Source organism: Symphalangus syndactylus, chromosome X (assembly GCF_028878055.3).
Source record: "Symphalangus syndactylus isolate Jambi chromosome X, NHGRI_mSymSyn1-v2.1_pri, whole genome shotgun sequence".
Taxonomy (NCBI): Eukaryota; Metazoa; Chordata; class Mammalia; order Primates; family Hylobatidae; genus Symphalangus; species Symphalangus syndactylus.
The window spans coordinates 46923336-46944517 of record NC_072447.2 but is presented as its reverse complement, the minus strand read 5'-3'; the positions used below and the strand labels follow the sequence as shown (position 1 = coordinate 46944517).

General features: G+C 37.0%; 1 protein-coding gene across 4 annotated transcripts in view; it reads left to right on the top strand.

Annotated features, from left to right (window-relative positions):
- The window catches only part of DMD (dystrophin), a 2284432-nt gene that overhangs the window by 541602 nt on the left and 1721648 nt on the right, over positions 1-21182 (top strand). For all 4 annotated transcript variants that reach the window (XM_063634262.1, XM_063634265.1, XM_063634264.1 and 1 more), the window contains exons 5-7: positions 869-961; positions 7637-7809; positions 14724-14842. In XM_063634262.1, coding sequence (XP_063490332.1) covers positions 869-961; positions 7637-7809; positions 14724-14842 — 385 coding nt within the window. The remainder of the gene's footprint in view (positions 1-868; positions 962-7636; positions 7810-14723; positions 14843-21182) is intronic.

The window sequence follows — 21182 nt, the reverse complement described above, 5'->3', positions numbered from 1 at the left end:
GGATTGTGACGGACAGGAGACATAGAGATTTGTCTTAAGGCAAATAAAACCCTGCCAGATTTTCATTTCCAAACACAGTCCTAGACAGAGATAAGAGAGCTGGCAATTTGCTCCATTGTTTATTAGAGACCTAACATTCATTCTAAAACAGAGGCATTTTACTAAAATGCAGTCAGCCTTAATTATAGTGGCACTCCTTGGAGCTAGGTGGAAGTACTGGTGAATTTTTCTGAGTTGTAATTCTATACTAGAAAGCATAATTTAATTTAATTTTATTTTTTAATTTTTTATTTATTTATTTTTTTGAGACGCAGTCTCTCTGTCGCCCAGGCTGGAGTGCAGTGGCGCGATCACGGCTCACTACAAGCTCTGCCTCCTGGGTTCACGCCATTATCCTGCCTCAGCCTCCCGAGTAGCTGGGACTACAGGCGCCCGCCACCGTGCCCAGCTAATTTTTTGTATTTTTAGTAGAGACGGGGTTTCACCGTGGTCTCGATCTCCTGACCTCATGATCCACCTGCCTCGGCCTCCCAAACTGCTGGGATTACAGGAGTGAGCCACCGCGCCCAGCCGCATATCTTAATTTTAAACATCCTTTATGACATTTTATTTTGAGATACTCCAGTTGGCCTCTTCAATCTGCAGTAATCTATTCATGTGCTGAAAGTAAATATATTTGGGGTGCTTGTTTGTTATGGAAAGTGATTTTACAAATGAATTTTGTTTAATTTTTAGATTATTTTTAAAAAGCTTTAGTGCTAAGTGTCTGAAAATTGCTAAATGCAATTACCTTCACGTTTTTATTATTATTATTGCAACTAGGCATTTGGTCTCTTACGTTCAAATGTTTTACCCCTCTCCCTAACAGGTTGATTTAGTGAATATTGGAAGTACTGACATCGTAGATGGAAATCATAAACTGACTCTTGGTTTGATTTGGAATATAATCCTCCACTGGCAGGTAAGAATCCTGATGAATGGTTTTCTTTTGGGTAACATTAATCTTGTTTTTTTAATTTTTACCCTTGACGTGTGAAACAAACATGTGTTTCTAACAATAACAAACCCTTCTCCATAGTGCTGCTTTTTAAATTGACACAACCATGTCATCTGAAATGTTAAGGATCATCACGGTATAAAATAGGTTCTGGTACATTTACAGGAATATTTTTCAAAATTTTATTTCATTGAGTAGATATAAGGTAAAAATACAAAGTCCCAATCTAGGTGAGTAATTTTTTTTCACAAATGTATGTTCTATAACTTATCTATAAGTTAATTTACATAGCTTTGTAAAAAGAAAGATATTTTTTATTTTAATCCCTACCAAAGGAATGAAGCTTTCTCCGTCTTGGGTATTCTCAACATAAATTATTGCCAATGAAAGATTAGTAGAATATGGGTATCTCTATCAATAAATGTGTTATACATACAAACTCCATAATGTGATTTGGAAATTATTTTTAAGTCACCTGAGCATAGGGTCTTCTGTCTGTTTGACCTCTGCAAAATGGGTTGAAGGATTTGTGGAAAAGATACAGACACACACCCATGTGTGTGTATATATATATTGTATATATGTGTGTATATATATATAGTATATATTCATATATATATATATATAATGACAGTCTATATATACACGCATATATACAATATGTGCGTGTGTATATATATACACACTCATATCCACACATTATATATGTGTATATATATACACACTCATATCCACACATTATATATGTATATATGACCAACATGAACTTATATCCACGAATATTATCCACTCATTGTATATATACATAATATAATACGTAATCATAGTATATATACGTAATCATACCTGAACTTATATCCACTAATATCCACTCATTGCGTGTATATATATATAATATTAACTCATTTACACATATATATAAATATGTATGTATATATGTATACCAACATGAACTTGAATTTAAACTTCCACAGTTACCATCTTAGCGGCATTTGGTATATTGCCACCCCTGTTTTGGGCCATAGTCCCCTCACTATCAAAAGAGTAAAAATAAAAATAAACGTGTATGTATTTCTTATCATGCAAGATTAAGTGGGAGAATATCTGCAAGGCACTCAGTGTAGTATACCACTTTTATTTGAGTTGTATCGTATGACTTGTATTGATTGCTTAAAGTTTTCCACTCATTTAAAAAATTTGGAGGCTGAGAAATGACTGCTATTTTTACTGGTCGGGATTGCTTTTTTATAAATCGGCTTTTTTGAAATGTAATTGTTATACCAATCAATGTACTAATTCTAAGTGTAAAATTCAATTTGCATCAATCTGGTTTAGTTCTGATTCTTGGTAGCCTCTCAAACTATTTTGAGGGATGAATAATTCCCCCCTACCAAGTTCATTAAAATTTGTAGGATATTTACAGAGTTACATAGCCATCATAGCAATCTAATTTTGGCACTTTTCCACCACCCTAAAAAGTTTCTTCTCCATTTACGGTGATTTTTTACTCCCACTCCAGCCCTAGGCAGTTGTCAATCTATTTCTGTCCATACATGTTTGCCTTTTTGCATATTTTACATCAATATAATAGCTGTTCTTTTGTGTCTGGCTTCTTTGACTGAGGGTAATAGTTCAGATCCAGCCCTATTGTAGCAGATATCATGGCTTCATTTGGTAAACTTTAATTTAATTTTTTTTTTTTTTTTTTTTTTTTTGAGGCAAAGTCTTGCTCTGTCGTCCAGGCTGGAGTGCAGTGGCACGATCTCGGCTCACTGCAAGCTCCGCCTTCCGGGTTCCCGCCATTCTCCTGCGTCAGCCTCCCGAGTAGCTGGGACTACAGGCACTCGCTACCATGCCCGGCTAAATTTTTTTTGTATATTTAGTAGAGACAGGGTTTCACTGTGTTAGCCAGGATGGTCTCGATCTCCTGACCTCGTGATCCGCTCGCCTCGGCCTCCCAAAGTGCTGGGATTGCAGGCATGAGCCACTGCGCCCGGCTTGTATTTTAACTTGAATTGTAGATTGCTCTTGCTCAGAGTCAAATAGTTAGTAGACACAAAGTGTAACTATTCAATTCAGCAGCCATATTGCTCTCCCAATTGGCCCCCATATATTTTTATTCCAAATTCTCTAAACAGGCTTAATGCTATTTCACAACAGTAAGCGGGGAGAGGGGAAGAGAAAGAGCGGGAATTAATATGTGCTGGCAACAAAGAATTGCTCATAGGAGCCTTAAGTGAGCCCAAGTTCTCCGATTTTCAGCCCGTTCCACGTAGTGATGGGTGTCAAACAGAACCAGGAAGCAACATACCCCATCTCTCCCCAAACTGCTTTTCATTTGTTGCTCAGTACTTCTCAAAATATCTTGAGGAAGGAACACTTTTCCCCAATCCATTGTATGTAAGATAGAATAAAACCAAAGCGTTACAAAAATAAGAAGGCCAACACCCAAGCTCCCTCCTTTGTTATTAAATGCAATAGACATAATTGGTACTCCGTAAAATCGCTGCATAAGTTTCTTGATGCACTCTCAATTGTTGACTTTATTTTATGGCATAGTAACAGATAATTCCTAGATTGAATCCAGTTTGCAGATCCCACTTTGCTTAAGACAGATGTAAGTTTTGACAAAGCCAGCAGAAGAACTCAAGCATGCACAGAGCTCCAAAAGGCACTCTGAATTGTATTTATTGTTTATACTATTTCTTAGATGATCTTACCATTTTTAAAAATATCCTGAAGCCCTTTCCAACTCCATCTGAACTAGTCCAAGATAAGCTTTCAAGACTATTATGTCTGATAATTTCTTCACTTGCTTGCAAGTTGTTCATTTATTATTATTATTATTTTTATTTATTTATTTATTTTTGAGACGGAGTCTTGCTCTGTCACCCAGGGTGGAGTGCAGTGGCGCGATCTCGGCTCACTGCAAGCTCCGCCCCCTGGGTTCACGCCATTCTCCTGCCTCAGCCTCTCGAGTAGCTGGGACTACAGGCGCCCGCCACCACGCTCGGCTAATCTTTTGTATTTTGTTTAGTAGAGATGGGGTTTCACCGTGTTAGCCAGGATGGTCTTGATCTCCTGACCTCGTGATCCGTCTGTCTCGGCCTTCTAAAGTGTTGGGATTACAGGCGTGAGCCACGCTGCCCAGCCCATTTTTTATTATTAGCATGTGGAGGCGCTTTTGCAATGAGGAATATCAGAAGGAATGCTTTTTAAATCTTTGTCTGAGACCTCCCTTATAGCCTGTTGTTTTCCATTTATGCCCTTGAATCACCATATCCTTGAATCACCATATCCTTGAGACTGCAAGACTGTAGACTCTTCCCAGTCTCTGCTTACTTATCTCATCTCTCTCTTATATCACACTGCCCTGTTTTAAAACTATTAAGCACACTTTGAAAAATTATCTTCCTCACTGTTCTTCATAATAATCCAGTGAAGCTAAAAATATGTTTTTTTTAACCAACATTACATATTTTCCTTCCTATTAAATGGTAGAAGCCCTTGAATTTCAGCAAAGATTAAAGGACATTCTGATCAACGTAAGGTATATTCTAGATCTATCAGATAAAGAGCAGCATTTAGAGATAGAACGATGTTGACCCCTTTTTCTAATGCCACATACTATGTTATTAATAGTGTCATGGAGGACTTCTCATTGAACTTGTGAAAACTCAGGAATGCAAACCCTGTTTTCCTATTACTGTTTTTCCAGTGTCCATCTCAAATTAAATTGCTAGCCTAAAACAGTAACGCATATTTTGCAGCATAGGCAGCTTTGAACAAAATTGGAAAGCATATAACGTGTGTTTGGCATCTTTTTCTTCTTAAGTGCAATCCATTTTTTTCAGAGTGCTAAACTTGGCTCTGGCAACCAGCTGGTTATAAAAAACAAATCTTGCTAACAGTGGTCAGGTCCATTCTTTTACTGGACAATTCAAGGGATGTACTTAATGGCAACGCTAATTCACTTTAGAATGTTTATATTATTGATACAATTTGCAATTACAGGAGAATGATGACGTTTGCACTGCTGAAAGCCATCCCTGTAAATTCCTGCCTACCAAGTCACTTCTGTGCAAGACAGTTCTTGTTCTGCTCTTCTGCAGAGCTTCACACAAACTATCCTTATCGTATAAGATTATTCCTACTCTCTTCACTTCTATTCCTCTGCTGCAACTTCTTTTAATCACAGTCTGTGTTCTGGGGAGCAGACTTCAGAGTTGAGTTTGGCACGCAGAATGTTTATTAAGCCATGCCATGGGTAGAAAAAACACCTGTAGAAGGGCAGAGGTGACAGGAGTGTGGAAAGAGGAAGAACTAGAGCTGTGACGTAGACCCTATGATACCCTTATTCAAACGCCGTAGACAACTTGCAGCTAGGATGACCCTTCAGAGTTGTCTCAAGTGGGGTTAAAATGGCTGAGTGTTTATACTACGCCCCTTCATCAGTCAATAGATGTGGGTTGCCCTGGAAAGGGTGCGACATTGGCTGGCAGGACTCTACAACTCAGGTGGTACCTGTGAGAACTAACAAGTAGAAGCTGCCTGACCACAGCTGGAGCAACAAGCCCTTCCTTGAAGGTCAATCTTGGTGGTTCATCTCCATGTCCATCATGCCTTCTTGGCCCATTTAACTCCCAGTCATTTTTAAAAATCACTGCTCAAAGACAGTTCAACTTTTTTCCTTTGAAAAATTGATGATCGTTGTATGCACACACACACACACAAATACATCTGTTTAAATTGAGCCTCTTTTAGAGACAGACCTGAGGATGGGACAGTTTTCTGTTTACAGGCTCACCTTTGGGACCAGCTCAATGATTTTTTGATAACTGCCTTTTATGTAGGAAAAGGAGACATGATTATCATACATTGCCCTTTATTATTTTTTTTCTGAGCAACATGTGCACCTCAGTAGAAGCAATAAGAGCGAGGCTGAGGCTGATAAGCTGAATTAGTGACATAATGATGCTATAAAGGAGTTTCGGATTGAATACTTTGTTGTCCTTTAACATTATGCACATAGAGGGCAGACTGGCCAAGCATTTCACAAATGAATCACATTCATCATTGGAGGATTGCTTGATTATTGCAAATCCGTTACCACCATTAAGCCACTATCTGCTGATTCCAACCCTAATTTAGCACAGGACACAAAATACACCTCCTGTAGTCACTGTACATAAAGGTTGAGCAATTTATAATTTTAGAATATGAGACAAATTACATAATTATTTGACCTGTATTCACTGAGTAACTGACTGAATAAGTAGGTCAAGAAGGAATTAGGAAAACTGGATAATCCACTCCTGAATAATAGATTTACTTATCAAGGGATTGTGACAGATATATGCAAAGATTTCAGATCTCCAAATCATTACTGTGTTTACAAAGCATCATCTCAAATCTTTTAAAAGTATGTTAAAATGAGATTTAGTAGTATATCCTAAAATTTGCATTTACTTTTTAATAAAAAGATGACTAACATTGGAGATGTTAAAATATGCATTTACCCCAAAGGCACTTGTTAACTTCTATATGGATGAAAAAGTAAAATTGTCGTATTTAGAATGCACAATAAATATTCATCATCTGATCAAATGTTGACAGTATATGAACCTTAACCTTCCCAGAAGGAAAGTGCTTAGTGGTACAGACTAATCACTTTTACATAGATGTCTTCTTCCAGCATCTCATAAGGGGCTTATATTTAAAAAGCAGTCTTTCATAAATAATAATTGTTTAATAAAAGATGTAGACAGTTTTTTCTATGAAGTGTCACTGCATTCATGCAACTTAGAAAAAATGCTTAGAATGGATTTCTGCATCAGATGACTCAGAAGAATTAAACTTGATAATCTGTTGAATAACATCTGCACATGCATGAAGCCTATGAGAGAATCAAATACATGGAAACCAATTAATGAAAATAGAACCTAGGCTACACATGTACAGCTCTTAGGGATAAATATTTCCTTCCTTTGTTGTTGTTGTTCTTCATTTTAGGTAGGCAAACATTTCTGTCGTCTTTTCAGTTCAGCCAATAAACATAACTTGCGTTAAACGATGGTATGAAATCAGGGGTTTTATTTGACCATATTTTGTACTTTGATCTTACACTAACCTTGCATGTAAGATATACAGAAATGAGGCCTAGAAAAGGGTAAGCAGCTTGTCCAATTACCACAATTAATAGCAAAGTCAAAATTTGAACATATACTTTAAAAAACAATTATCTATACTATTCCTCTTATCCAAAAAGCACTTTTATATCTTAAGTCCTTGGTTAACAATAAGTCTAATGTTTTATACACTGTCTTCTCTAGCTTGTTCATTGAAAGCTAGAAGGTGAGCAATTTTATAAACAGTAAATGTTCAGTCTAATATGGCAGAATCCAGGAGTAATAATGAATACATTCAGTAAATGGTATGGCATAGACACCAATGAATCAGAATAGACTCCTAGCCTTTTAGAATAGACTTAACTTCTGGTAGAATCTATTATGTCTCATTACTAATTGGCCCTAAAATTTCTATTATTTATTACTGAAGATCAAGGACATTGATATTTAAGTTTGCACGGTTCTTGCTCAAGGAATGCATTTTCTTATGAAAATTTATTTCCACATGTAGGTCAAAAATGTAATGAAAAACATCATGGCTGGATTGCAGCAAACCAACAGTGAAAAGATTCTCCTGAGCTGGGTCCGACAATCAACTCGTAATTATCCACAGGTTAATGTAATCAACTTCACCACCAGCTGGTCTGATGGCCTGGCTTTGAATGCTCTCATCCACAGTCATAGGTAAGATTACTGAGACGTTAAATAACTTGTAAAAGTGGTGATTTAGACTCTGATGACTTACTTTTCCCCAGTATGGTTCCAGATCATGTCCTACTTTACAACATGTTATGTACACTGACCACATTGATCTAACATTCCATCGGAATGAACTAATTAAGAATATTTTCCTGTGTTTTATGTGATACATATAATTTAGTTGTTGAAATATTAACATTAGTGGAGCATGACATTGGTTATGGTGGAGGGAGAGTATCAATATGTTTGACACTGGGACTCCCAGTAAATCCAGGTTGTATTCTAACTTTGCTGAGAATGGGGTTGGTCTTTTTATGCAGATAATGTGTTTGTATAAGCCTAAACTGTACAGCTAAAAATGGTTCTAGATCTCATGTGAGTAGTCGTAGTTAAATTAATTACCATCATCAGATAAGTAGTGTGGAGAAAGAAACATCTGTTTTATCAGATACACACTTAGATATCAAACACCATAAAGCCCTGTATACTTTGTTCTAGTTCAGGGTCATAAGACGCTCAGAGCATTTTAGAAACCAAGACAAAGAGCAGAACACAATTAATTCTACGACACAGTGTTCAGAATACCAAAAGAAACGGTTGCTCTGGAACAGCAAATAAATTTCTATAAAGTAAGAGAGAGATCTTTTGTGGATCTTAATAAAAAGAACTCACTGTAATACAGTGAACCAAAGTCCTTAACTATATTCCATTCAACATTGTATTTCTTAAGATGAAAAACAAGTTTTTTTTTTTTTGCTTTTCTTTTGTAAAGTTCAGTAAATGAATAACAGTTCAAGAAAAAAAAGCAAAGCAGTGTAGGAAATGTATATGTACACATACTTATAGATATAATATATATACTATACCATATATACTATACCATTTATACTCTGTATATATGTATATATGTGTATATATGTATATACGTGTATGTGTATATATACATATATATACGTGTATGTGTATATATATACATATATATGTGTATGTGTATATATATACATATATACGTGTGTGTGTATACACATACACGTATACATGTATACATGTATGTATATATATGCTTGTGTGTGTGTATTTGAGAGACAGGGACTACAGTTACTCTGTTTTGGTCTTCCTGTTACTCATTTCATTTACCCAACCCAGGGCTAAATGCATTGCCTAATTAACTGTTTTAAAATGTCACTGGATTGCATCTTGCCTAATTTTCAGTGCAAGATATGTTTTCTAACTTTGATTTTTTTTTTTTTTTTTGACCACTCTACCATTTTCCTATGCCAATCCTGCTTCTAGAAAAGCTCAGAATATGAATTTTCTCTATGGTAAAGCTCAGTCCAAGAGCAAACACACTTCAAATAAGCATCTTTGTCAGGTGTCTTGCTCCAGCTGGATTTAATTAACCCCATCCAGACTGGGTTTCCAGGTGAATTATTCAGCAACCTGATTTTAGAAAAGTGCCAGACATGCCTTCAAACGTCACATTAAGCAATGTTAACACATTGTTTTTTGTATGACAGAAGAAAAATTTTCCACAGCCTCAATACAGTTAGATGAGAAGGGATAGAGACATTCAGTCTGTGTTTTAAGTCAATGCTCGTTTATGCAGCCCACATGCTTCACACTAAGGGCCTGAAAATATTGATTTTGCTGTTCATGTACACATTTGCAGATGAATAAAAATATCAAGGATCAGGTTATATGGTCCTTGTTGGCTCTCTAACATTTTTCCCTTCTGGTGGAAGACTTCAATCCTGCAGGCATGTTCACACTCTGTATTTGTTAATATTCTATTCCATGATTTCTGAATACATTTGTAGGTAATACAGTAAACATACCCATATTGCCCTGCTTTATCTGTCCCTGACCCACTCTTTCTCTGTCAAAATAGCCTCATTTATATACTCTCTCCTGTCATATTGGATGAATCATCAATAACACTCTCTTTATCCATTACATGCTTACTTTTCAAGAGGTTCTTCAAGGTTTAATGCTCTTTCATGAATCATCTCCCCCTTCTTTTTCTATTTGGCAGATGTTCATATTCTTTATCTAAAGAAAAAAATGGTTGAACTTTCTGTTCCAAAGCGATTGTCATTGGCACAATTAGGAATGTCATGAGGTGCCCTGATTTCAATAATTGAGTGGCTCAACTATACAGAACAAAGACATGTAGTTAATATAGAGCATAAGGATTGACTAAGGGTCATGGCAGTTAAAAGTTGTGTGATAAAACGCAAAGTCCACTACAATACCCTTCAAAGGAAGCCAGATTTCTACTTTTTGTGTTAAAACCAATGATAATTGATTAGAAATATGTACAAAAGATGCAGGTAAAATTACAATAACTATAAAGTTACAATTGTCTTCCTAAATCCTTATTTTAGTGTATTACCACAGTAAATTAGAAGAAAATGGACACTAGAATCAGGAGCAAAGGGAAAACAGAAACACAATGTGTCTTCATGACCCCAACCTTACTTAACACATTTGAATTCTTAGACGCAGTCACTGTCAGCTACTTGTACTTTGGTTCCTGATGGTTATAATAATATGTGTGATAATGTTTCTACTTCTTTACAAACTTATTTCTAACAGTATAGGTATTTACTCCATAGTATGAAGCCCAACCATATACCTTTCATTCCCGGGTATTTCCTAATTTTATTACTTAAAATCATTTTATTCTTGTAATTTTTGCTTTTATTACATTAAATGGTATGAGTATACCTCATTATAAATTTTTACCAAGTTTAGAAAGGAACTTTTCACCAATATGAAAAATGAGAAAATCATAACACATCCTTACTCTCGCCTCTTCTCCACCTCCCATTTCGAATTACATTGTGTTTGCATCAGTAGTATTTATAACATTTATATCAGTTCTGTAAAGATAGGTGTTTTTGGCTTGAGTCTGTAAATTGAAAATACATCACTCTTCTTATGTAAATGTAATTAACATTACAGCAAAGTAATAGAAACGAGTGTTTTTAAACAATTATTATTTTGTAGACACCATTCTAGGTAAAATATTCAATCAAGTTCCATCACGTAGATGCTGTCATTTTACCCATCTCACAAATAGATAAACCGAGTCATAGAGAGGTTATGTAATTTACCTAAAACTATTTGGCTAATATGTGGTAGAGCTAGGATTTAAATTTACACTATCCTAATGATGGTGTTGATTTTATTAAAAATCTGGTGATCCTTGGTTGCAAGTTAATAAATTATGGTCCAGGTTAACATTAAATGCTGTGTGGGTTTCCTCCATGGTTGGTTAGTTTTACGATTTTTATGCATTTGAATGTCATAGATATTTAAAACGTTAATTTTAATAGTATAAAAGAACTCAATTCATTTTTAATGCTAGATGTGACCTCAAAGGCTATTCGGTGCAATGCTTCTTTTTGAATGAGAATGCCAAAGCTCAAATAAATCATATGACTTTGATAAGCTATCCACACACTCAGGTGGTTAGTTAGTGGTCAAGGAAAAGGGGAAGGTAAGACAAGGCAAAACAGCACGAATACATAAGCAATGCTCTTTTTTTTCTCATCATACTCATTTTAACCTTTTATACTATGCCATAGATGAGAAAACTAGTTTCTCATATGTTCCCACCTATGTTCTTTTTCTACTCCCATTGCCTGCAGAAAAGAAGATAAGGCAGATCGCGCATAGTGAACTGAAAAGTCCCCTAAATAGTCTACAATTTTTTAATTTTTTATATATTTTTCGTAACAAACGCATTATCCAATTTGTAAATATGTTAGTTTCCGTAAGCTTGTTAGCTTTTAGGGGTATTTTGGAAAATATGGAAGGATTCGATTTCCAAATAATTGTAAAAATTCTGGTGTATTAACTAGAGTAGAAGCAATTAAGAAACAAATCTGTATATTTTTATATATTTTTTTGAGGCAGAGTCTCGCTCTGTTGTACAGGCTAGAGTGTAGTGGGCCAACCTTGGCTCACTGCAACCTCCACTTCCCAGGTTTAAGAGGTTCTATTGCCTCAGCCTCCTGAGTAGCTGGGACTACAGGCCCGGGCCACCACGCCCTGCTAATTTTTGTATTTTTAGTAGAGTCGGGGTTTTACCGTGTTGTCCAGGCTGTTCTCGAAATCCTGGCCTCAGGTGATCCGCCCGTCTGGGCCTCCCAAAGTGCTGGGATTACAGGCGGGAGCCACTGCGCCTGGCGAATTTTGAATTAACGATTTTAGAAGATAACAGCTAACCTACCTTTGTAACTTTTTTTTTTTTTTTGCATAGCATGAGCTCTTAAACACGAGTCCATTAATAGATTCAAATATCCTAAAACTGTATGTAGATTCTGTTCACAGATATGGAGAGTTTTTTTTGTAGGAGTAGAAGTTTCATAGCTCTCAACAGATTTTCAAAGGTGTCTGTGATTCTGAATAGGTGAAGAACCACTTTACTAATGATTTCCAGTGCTGTTGGGATAAATTATAATTCATTAACAGCCAACACCTTATGCAAACTCTGCCAGTTTATTTCTCTTAAACCTATCTGCTACCACTTGATACTTAGAATCTTCCAATGGAGCCAGGCCTGTGAGGTCTTGATTATGTGAGCATGTTTTGCTTTTTTCCTTCCCTAAGAACTTTAATTCTCTAATACTCACACAACTTAGAATTGTATTATCAATACTTTTTTTTCATGGAAGTCCAAACGTCTATTTAATCTGCCTTTCAGCCTCAGAAAACTTTCTTGACGTCTTCAGATTTTATAAAACATTTTCTTATTGTCTGTGTTTTTTCACATTTAGAGTTTAATTAATTCATATGGCTTCTTTATTTTTCTTGCTCATTAAATTTAAAATCCTTATAAGACAAGAACTTCCTCTTTACACTCCTTTGCATTTTCTCTATTATCAAGTAACGTGGTATGTATGTTGTATGTGCTCATCCATTCTCTCGTGTAGTTGATGTTTGTTGAGCCTTTATTATGTGTCAGGCTGGGTATCCAGCAGTGAACGAAACAGGCAATAAAAGATTGTACATTCTAGTGGAAGAGAAAGATAGAGAGACAAAAGTAATTAAATTATATAATACGTTAAATAGTAAGTGTTAATGAGAAAAGTATAAAGCAGATAAGGAGAAAGAAAATAAGTATATGTGAGTTTGATTTGAGGCATGCAATTTTCTTTCATTTATGTATTTAGGAGACTGGGTCTTGCTCTGTCACCCAGGCTGGAGTGCAGTGGTACAATCATGGCTCACTGTAGCCACCCAGGCTCAAGTGATTCTCCAACCTCAGCATCCTGAGTAGCTGGGACCACAGGGGCATGCCAGCACACTTGGCTAATTTTTTTTTTTTTTAAAGTTGTAGAGACCAGGTCTCATTATGTGTTTCAGGTTGGTCTCTAACTCCTGGCCTCAAGCAAATCCTTCAGCCTCAGCCTCTCAAAGTGCTCGGTTTACAGGTGTGAGCCAAGGCGCCTGGCCAGCATGCAATTTTAGATAGGGCTTGGTCAGGGAAGAACTTATCAGTGATGAGATTTTCGAGTAAAGACCCAATGGAAGTAAAGGAGTGAGCCATGTTGATGTCTTTGAAAAGCGAATTCCAAATCCAAGTGCAGGAAACTATGGATCCTGTTTATGGAGTATGAGGAAAGAGACAAGAAATAAATTCAGAGAGTTAATAGGGACCTGGACCCTGTTGGACTTCGTAGATCACAGGAAATATGTAATTTTTACTTCCCCTAAACCAGAGATTTGAGAAGACCGATATGATGAAACATGTTAACAGATCACTCTGGCAACTCTGCTGTGCACTGATTAACCCAGGCCAAGGGTGAGAGAAGAGGGAACAGTTATGAGGCTATTGTGATAATTCATGCAAGATAAAATGGATTTTGGACTAAAGTGATGGCAGTGAGGATAGTCAGAAGCAGTCAAATTCTGAATACATTTTGAATTAAATGTTGTGTGAGAGTAAAATAGTCATTAAGGATGACTCCAAGGGTTTTCATCTGAGCAACTCCAATTTTAAACATGTTGTTCATTATTGAGGAAGGGAAAACAGCAAGAAAAGTAGGTAGGTTTGGGGGAGTGTGATGAGGATAAATATCAGAAGCTCAGTTCAGGACACTTGAAGCTTGTGATTACTAAATTGGAGATAATGAGTATGCAGAAGAATGTATAATTTGAAGTTGAGGGAAGAGGTCTGGATTAGAGATATAAAACTGAGCATTACCAGTAAATGGCTAGTATTGAAATCCACGAGACTGGATGAGATAGATAAATTTTTGTTGCTTGGATAAGCTAGCATAGATTATTTGTCGTCTTCAGGATTTTCTTTTTTCCCCCATCTTTATTGATGTATAATTGACAAATAAAAGTTGTATGTATTTAAAGTATACAACCTGAGCATTGTTTTCTGATACAGGGTCTCACTCTGTTGTCCAGGCTAGAGTACAGTGGCACAATTATGGTTCACTGCACCCTCAACCTCCCTGGGCTCAGGTGATCCTCCCACCTCAGCCTCCTGAGTAGTTGGAACTGTAGGCATATGACACACACACCCCGTTAGTTTTTCTTTTCTTTTCTTTTCTTTTTTTTTTTTTTTGTTTTTGTTTTTTGAAGAAAGAAGGTTTCATCAAATTATCTAGGCTAGTCTCGAACTTCTGGGCTCAAAGGATCTGCCCGCCTCTGTCTCTCAAAGTGTTGAGATTACAGGCATGAGCCACCACACCCAATGAGATTTTCCATTAAAATTGTGACTTGTTTAAATAGAAATGTTTTGAAGGGTTAATGAATTACACTCAAGACTTAAGGACTATGGGCATGGGTTGTCAATGAAAATTAAGCCTGGAAGTAAATCTCATGGAACATTTCTAGGTTGATTTATATTTGTCTTTGTGTATGTGTATGTGTTTTAGGCCAGACCTATTTGACTGGAATAGTGTGGTTTGCCAGCAGTCAGCCACACAACGACTGGAACATGCATTCAACATCGCCAGATATCAATTAGGCATAGAGAAACTACTCGATCCTGAAGGTTGGTAAATTTCTGGACGACCACTGCTTTTAGTATAGTAGAGTTCAGTGTTTTCATCTGAGACTTGTCATTTCTACACAAAATACAAAACTACATATCTTAAGTTTTCTAATACTGTAGATACATTTAAAATGTTCAGCCTTCTTGCACTATATTATGAATTGTCTTATTTAATTCTAGTTCTCAAAATACCAGTATCTAAAATTGCAGTGAAGACTTTGAGGAAAAAAGCCTTTAAAATGTATATGCCCTATGGATGGAGCATACTGCATTTGGAGTGCATTGACTCCAAATAATTATAAAAAGTTAATGTTTTGCTTATGCTACCAAGAGATTTGATAGCGTAATCAGCTATAATTAATTAGCTACTCTTGCCAATTTCATTCATATACTCTATAAAAGGCAACATGGTTTACTTATTTAAATCAGGAAATCTATTCCTGCCGCTACTTCTGTTGTAATTTTTCACTCTGGGGAAATCCTCTGTTGGATGGTTACTCATTTTCTGCTTCTTTAGTTGATAGAAGTGTATTTATATTTTTATTTTATTACACTTAAATAACTTTGACTCTTCTCTGGTGCTACATAGTCATACCTTCCAGACATAGAGATTACAGGGATAATAACACTGTGACCTCTCCTCTACTCCTAGCCTATAAAGTACACTTTTTGCCATGCCAATTTTGAAATGGTAGCCTCTGTTCTGAATTCTCAAGGCTTTACTAAACTCTAAAATCAGAAGTTGGAAAAGTGAAGTCAGTGGGATTGAAGATGATATTTGGGTCGAAGCAGTTCTACAATAGAAGCTGATAATTAAATGTTTTTGGGAATATTGAATCGATTTCGTCAATTCCAAAACAGGAGATCTTTCAATATGGATGGTAAGTCCCATCAAGAAAAGCTCAAAATTGACCCAGAAGACAGCCTTTTGCCAGTGAATTTATTATCAACCAGAATGTAGTCCTCAGTTTTGCAGACGCAGAGGCCTGATTGCCTCAGATCATCTAGCAGATCCATGTTGGGGTGGGAGGAGTTAACTTAAGTTTTAAAAGGGATATATAAATAAAAATGGAAATTCAGTAATTTTAAATGAGATATAACAAGCAGCAGAATACTCACAATTGACAAATATATTGCTCTTGATAAGCAAATGTACTTAGGAAAGCAAATTACAACACAAATGTTAGTTTATGAAGTTGGGATCAGATTAAGTTGATTTGAAAATGTTTCTTCTCCTTTGGATAATGCATGGCTGAACACTGAATACTGTAACCCCTTTTTATTGCATCTATACATGATAGTATCCCTTCTGCCCCTGTTTTTAGCTCTAAGGGAGAAACTATTAATCCTACGTCCTTAGTATGCAGTATAGGGGAGGGTTACTTTACTATTGACTCCTAGTACACATTTGTATGTTTTCTCTTAGTTCAGTGAGGTAGAATGGGCAGACATAATGAAAATATGGACTTCAACCCCTGAGGATAAAGAGCTATAGTGTATGAATTTGAAAGATAAGTCTGTTAATATGTTTTTGTTTTTTATTGAATCACATATGATCAGTTCCCATTATTGGGGTGTATTCTCTAGTTATTGTTGTGTGTGTCCTATCCTTTCATAAAACAGAAGATTTAAAATAGATATTTTTTCTTATTAAATGACAAAATGGCTTTTGACCTCTAGCGCTCCTTTGAACTTATGGAATAGGAGTGCCTAAATGGGCATCCACATCATAATCAGAAAATAGGTTAATATATACACTTATGTATATACACTACTAACAAAAAATTTAAATGAATAAAAACAATTTTAAAAAGTAGATTGATGAGCCTGTAATCAGAAAAAGGCAGGTACATGAATAGTGTATTTTATAGCTAAAAGAGTCTGGTATACCTAACTCCATATGCTCTCCTAACTGGGAAGTATATGTAGAAAGGTACATCATATAGCCTGTAAGGTCACTATTTTACTGTATCAATCTTCAACAGTTTAAAATCAACAAAACGTAATATGAAATACGGGATGATTAATGAAGATCCAGCCACTGCTTATGGTCTCGTTTTGCCAATAAAGTCTCAGATCTGTAAAGCCTTTCTGTATATGGACTCTTCCAATTCAAAGAGCATCCTATTGCTTAAACAGTTTTCCTGTTTATTCGCATAGAGGTGTTTATAGTATTCCCTGGCGGTAGTTCGTATTTCTGTGGGCTCAGTGGTGATATCCCCTTTATCATTTTTTATTGTGTCTATTTGATTCTTCTCTCTTTTTTTCTTTGTTAGTCTGTCTAGTGCTCTATTGTTAATCTCTTCAAAAAAACAGCTGCTGGATTCATTGATTTTTTTCATGTCTCTGTCTCCTTCAGTTCTGCTCTGATCTTAGTTATTTCTTGGCTTCTGCTAGCTTTTGATTTGTTTGCTCTGGCTTCTCTAGTTCTTTTAATTGTGATGTTAGGGTGTTGATTTTAGATCTTTCCCGCTTTCTCCTGTGGGCATTTAATGCTATAAATTTCCCTCTAAATACTGCTTTAGCTGTGTCCCAGAGATTCTGGTACATTGTATCTTCGTTCTCATTGGTTTCAAAAAACTTCTTTGTTTCTGTCTGAATTTTGTTATTTACCCAGTAGTTATTCAGAAGCAGATTGTTCAGTTTCCATGTAGTTGTGCGGTTTTGAGTGAATTTCTTAATCCTGAGTTGTAATTTGATTGCACTGTGGTCTGAGAGGCTGTTTGTTATGATTTTCATTCTTTCTCATTTGCTGAGGAATGTTTTACTTCTAATTATGTGATCAATTTTAGAAAAAGTGTGATGTGGTGTTGAGAAGAATGTATATTCTGTTGATTTGGGGTGGAGAGTTCTGTAGATGTCTATGAAGTCCACTTGGTCCAGAGCTAAGTTCAACTCCTGAACATCCTTGTTAATTTTCTGTCTTGTTGATCTGTGTAATGTTGACAGTGGGGTGTTAAAGTCTCCCGCTATTATTGTGTGGGAGTCTAAGTCTCTATGTAGGTCTCTAAGAACTTGCTTTATGAATCTGGGTGCTCCTGTATTTGGTGCATATATACTTACGATAGTTAGGTCTTTTTATGCATTGATCCCTTTACCATTATGTAATGCCCTTCTTTGTCTTTTTCTTTTTTCATCTTTGTTGGTTTAAAGTCTGTTTTATCAGAGAATAGAATTGCATCCCCTGCTTTTATTTCTTTTGCTTTCCATTCGCTTGGTAAATATTCCTCTGTCCCTTTATTTTGAGCCTATGTGTGTCTTTGCATGTGAGATTGCTCTCCTGAATACAGCACACCATTTGGTCTTGACTCTTCATCCAATTTGCCAGTCTGTGTCTTTTAATTGGGGCATTTAGCCCATTTACATTTAAGGTTAATATTGTTATGTGTAAATTTGATCCTGTCATTATGATGCTAGCTGGTTATTTTGCTTGTTAGTTGATGCAGTTTCTTCATGGTGTCGATGGTCTTTACAATTTGGTATGCTTTTGCAGTGACTGGTACTGGTTTGTCCTTGCCATATTTAGTGATTCCTGAAGGAGCTCTTGTAAGACAGGGCTGGTGGTGACAAAATCTCTCAGCATTTGCTTGTCTGTAAAGGATTCTATTTCTCCTTTGCTTATGAAGCTTAGTTTGACTGGCTATGAAATTCTGAGTTAAAAATTATTTTAAGAATGTTGAATATTGGCCCCTACTCTCTTCTGGCTTTGTAGGGCTTCTGCAGAATCATCTGCTGTTAGTCTGATGGGCTTCCCTTTGTGGGTAAGCCAACCTTTCTCTTTGGCTGTCCTTAACATTTTTTCCTTCATTTCAACCTTGGTGAATCTAACGATTAAGTGTCTTGGGGTTGCTCTTTTTGAGTAGTATCTTTTTGGGTGTTCTCTGTATTTCCTAAATTTGAATGGTGGGCTGTCTTGCTAGGTGGGGAAAGCTCGCCGGGATAATATCCTGAAGAATGTTTTCCCAGGTATACTAATCAAATGTAGGTTTGGTCTTTTCACATAGTCCCATATTTCGCTGAGGCTTTGTTCATTCCTTTTCATTCTTTTTTCTCTAATCTTCTCTTCACCCTTTATTTCATTAAGTTGATCTTCAATCTCTGATATCTTCTGCTGGATTGATTGAGCTATTGATACTTGTGTATGCTTCATGAAGTTCTCGTGCTGTGTTTTTCAGTTCCATCAGGTCATTTATGGTCTTGTCTAAACTGGTTATTGTGGTTAGCAACTCCTCTAACCTTTTTTCAAGATTCTTAGCTTCCTTGCATTGGGTTAGAACATGCTCCTTTAGCTTGGAGGAGTTTATTACCCACCTTCTGAAGCCTACTTATGTCAATTCGTCATACTCATTCTCTGTCCAGTTTTGTTCTCTTGCTGGTGAGGAGTTGTGATCCTTTGGAGGAGAAGAGGTGTTCTGGTTGTTGGAATTTTCAGCCTTTTTGTGCTGGTTTTTCCTCATCTTTGTGGATTTATCTACCTTTGGTTTGATATTGGTGACCTTCAGATGGGGTTTCTGAGTGGATGTCCTTTTTGTTGATGTTGATGCTATTCCTTTCTGTTTCAGTTTTCCTTCAAACAGGCCCCTCTGCTGCAGGTTTGCTGGAGTTTGCTGGAGGTCCACTCCAGACCCTATTTGCCTGGGTATCACCAGCAGACACTGCAGAACAGCAAAGATTGCTGCCTGTTGCTTCCTCTGGAAGCTTCGTCCCAGAGGGGCACCTGCCAGATGCCAGCCTGAGCTGTCCTGTATGACGTGTCTATCAACTCCTGCTGGGAGGCATCTCCTAGTCAGGAGGCACGGGGGTCAGGGCCCCACTTGAGAAGGCAATGTGTGCCTTAGCAGAGCTCCAGTGCTGTGCTGGGAGATCTGTTCTCTTGAGAGCCAGCAGGCAAGAACGTTTAGTCTGCTGATGCTGTGCCCACAGCTGCCCCTTCCCCCAGGTGCTCTGTCCCAGGGAGATAGGAGTTTTATCTATAAGCCCCGACTGGTGCTGTTGCATTTCTTTCAGAGATGCCCTGCCCAGAGAGGAGGAATCTAGAGAGGCAGTCTGGCTACAGTGGCTTTGCTGAGCTACAGTGGGCTCTGCCCCGTTTGAACTTCCCAGAGACTTTTTTTACACTGTGAGGGGAAAACTGCTTACTCAAGCCTCAGTAATGGTGGACGCCCCTCCCTCCACCAAGCTGGAGCCTCAGTTCAACTTCGGACTGCTGTGCTGGCAGTGAGAATTACAAGCCACTGGATCTTAGCTTGCTGGGCTCCGTGGGGGTTGGATCTGCTGAGCTTGACCACTTGGCTCCCTGGTTTCAGCCCCCTTTCCAGGGGAGTGAATGGTTCTGTCTCGCTGGCGTTCCAGGTACCACTGGGGTATTAGACTCCCACACTATAATAGTGGGAGACTTTAACACCCCACTGTCAATATTAGACAGATCAACGAGACAGAAAATTAACAAGGATATTCAGTACTTGAGCTCAGCTCTGGACCAAGCGGACCTAATAGACATCTATAGAACTCTCCACCCCAAATCAAGAGAATATACATTCTTCTCAGCACCACATTGCACTTATTCTAAAATTGACCATATAATTGGAAGTAAAATATTCCTCAGTCAATGCAAAAGAATGAAAATCATAACAGCCTCTCAGAGAGTGCAATCTAATTAGAACGCAGGATTAAGAAACTCAGCGGCACACAACTACTTGGAAACTGAACAACTGTGCTCCTGAGTGACTACTGGGTAAATAATGAAATTAAGGCAGAAATAAGTTCTTTGAAACCAATGAGAACAAACACACAACGTACCAGAATCTCTGGGACACAGCTAAAGAAGTGTTTAGAGGGAAATTTATAGCACTAAATGCCCACAGGAGAAAGCGGGAAAGATCTAAAATCGACATCCTAACATCACAATTAAATGAACTAGAGCAGCAAGAGCAAACAAATTTGAAAGCTATCAGAAGACAAATAACTAAGAGCAGAACTGAAGGAGTTAGAGGCACGAAAACCCCTTAAAAAAATACTCAATCCAGGAGCTGTTCTTTTGAAAAGATTAACAAAATAGATGGCTAGCCAGACTAAAAAAGAAAAGAGAGAAGAATCAGATAGACACAGTAAAAAATGATAAAGGGGGTATATCTCCATTGATACCACAGAAATACAGACTACCATCAGAGAATACTGTAAACACCTCCATGCAAATAAACTGGAAAATCCAGAAGAAATGGAAAAATTCCTGAACAGATACACTCTCCCAAGACTAAATCAGGAAGAAGTCAAATCCCTGAATAGAACAATAACAAGTTCTGAAATTGAGGCAGTAATTAATAGCCTACAAATCGAGAAA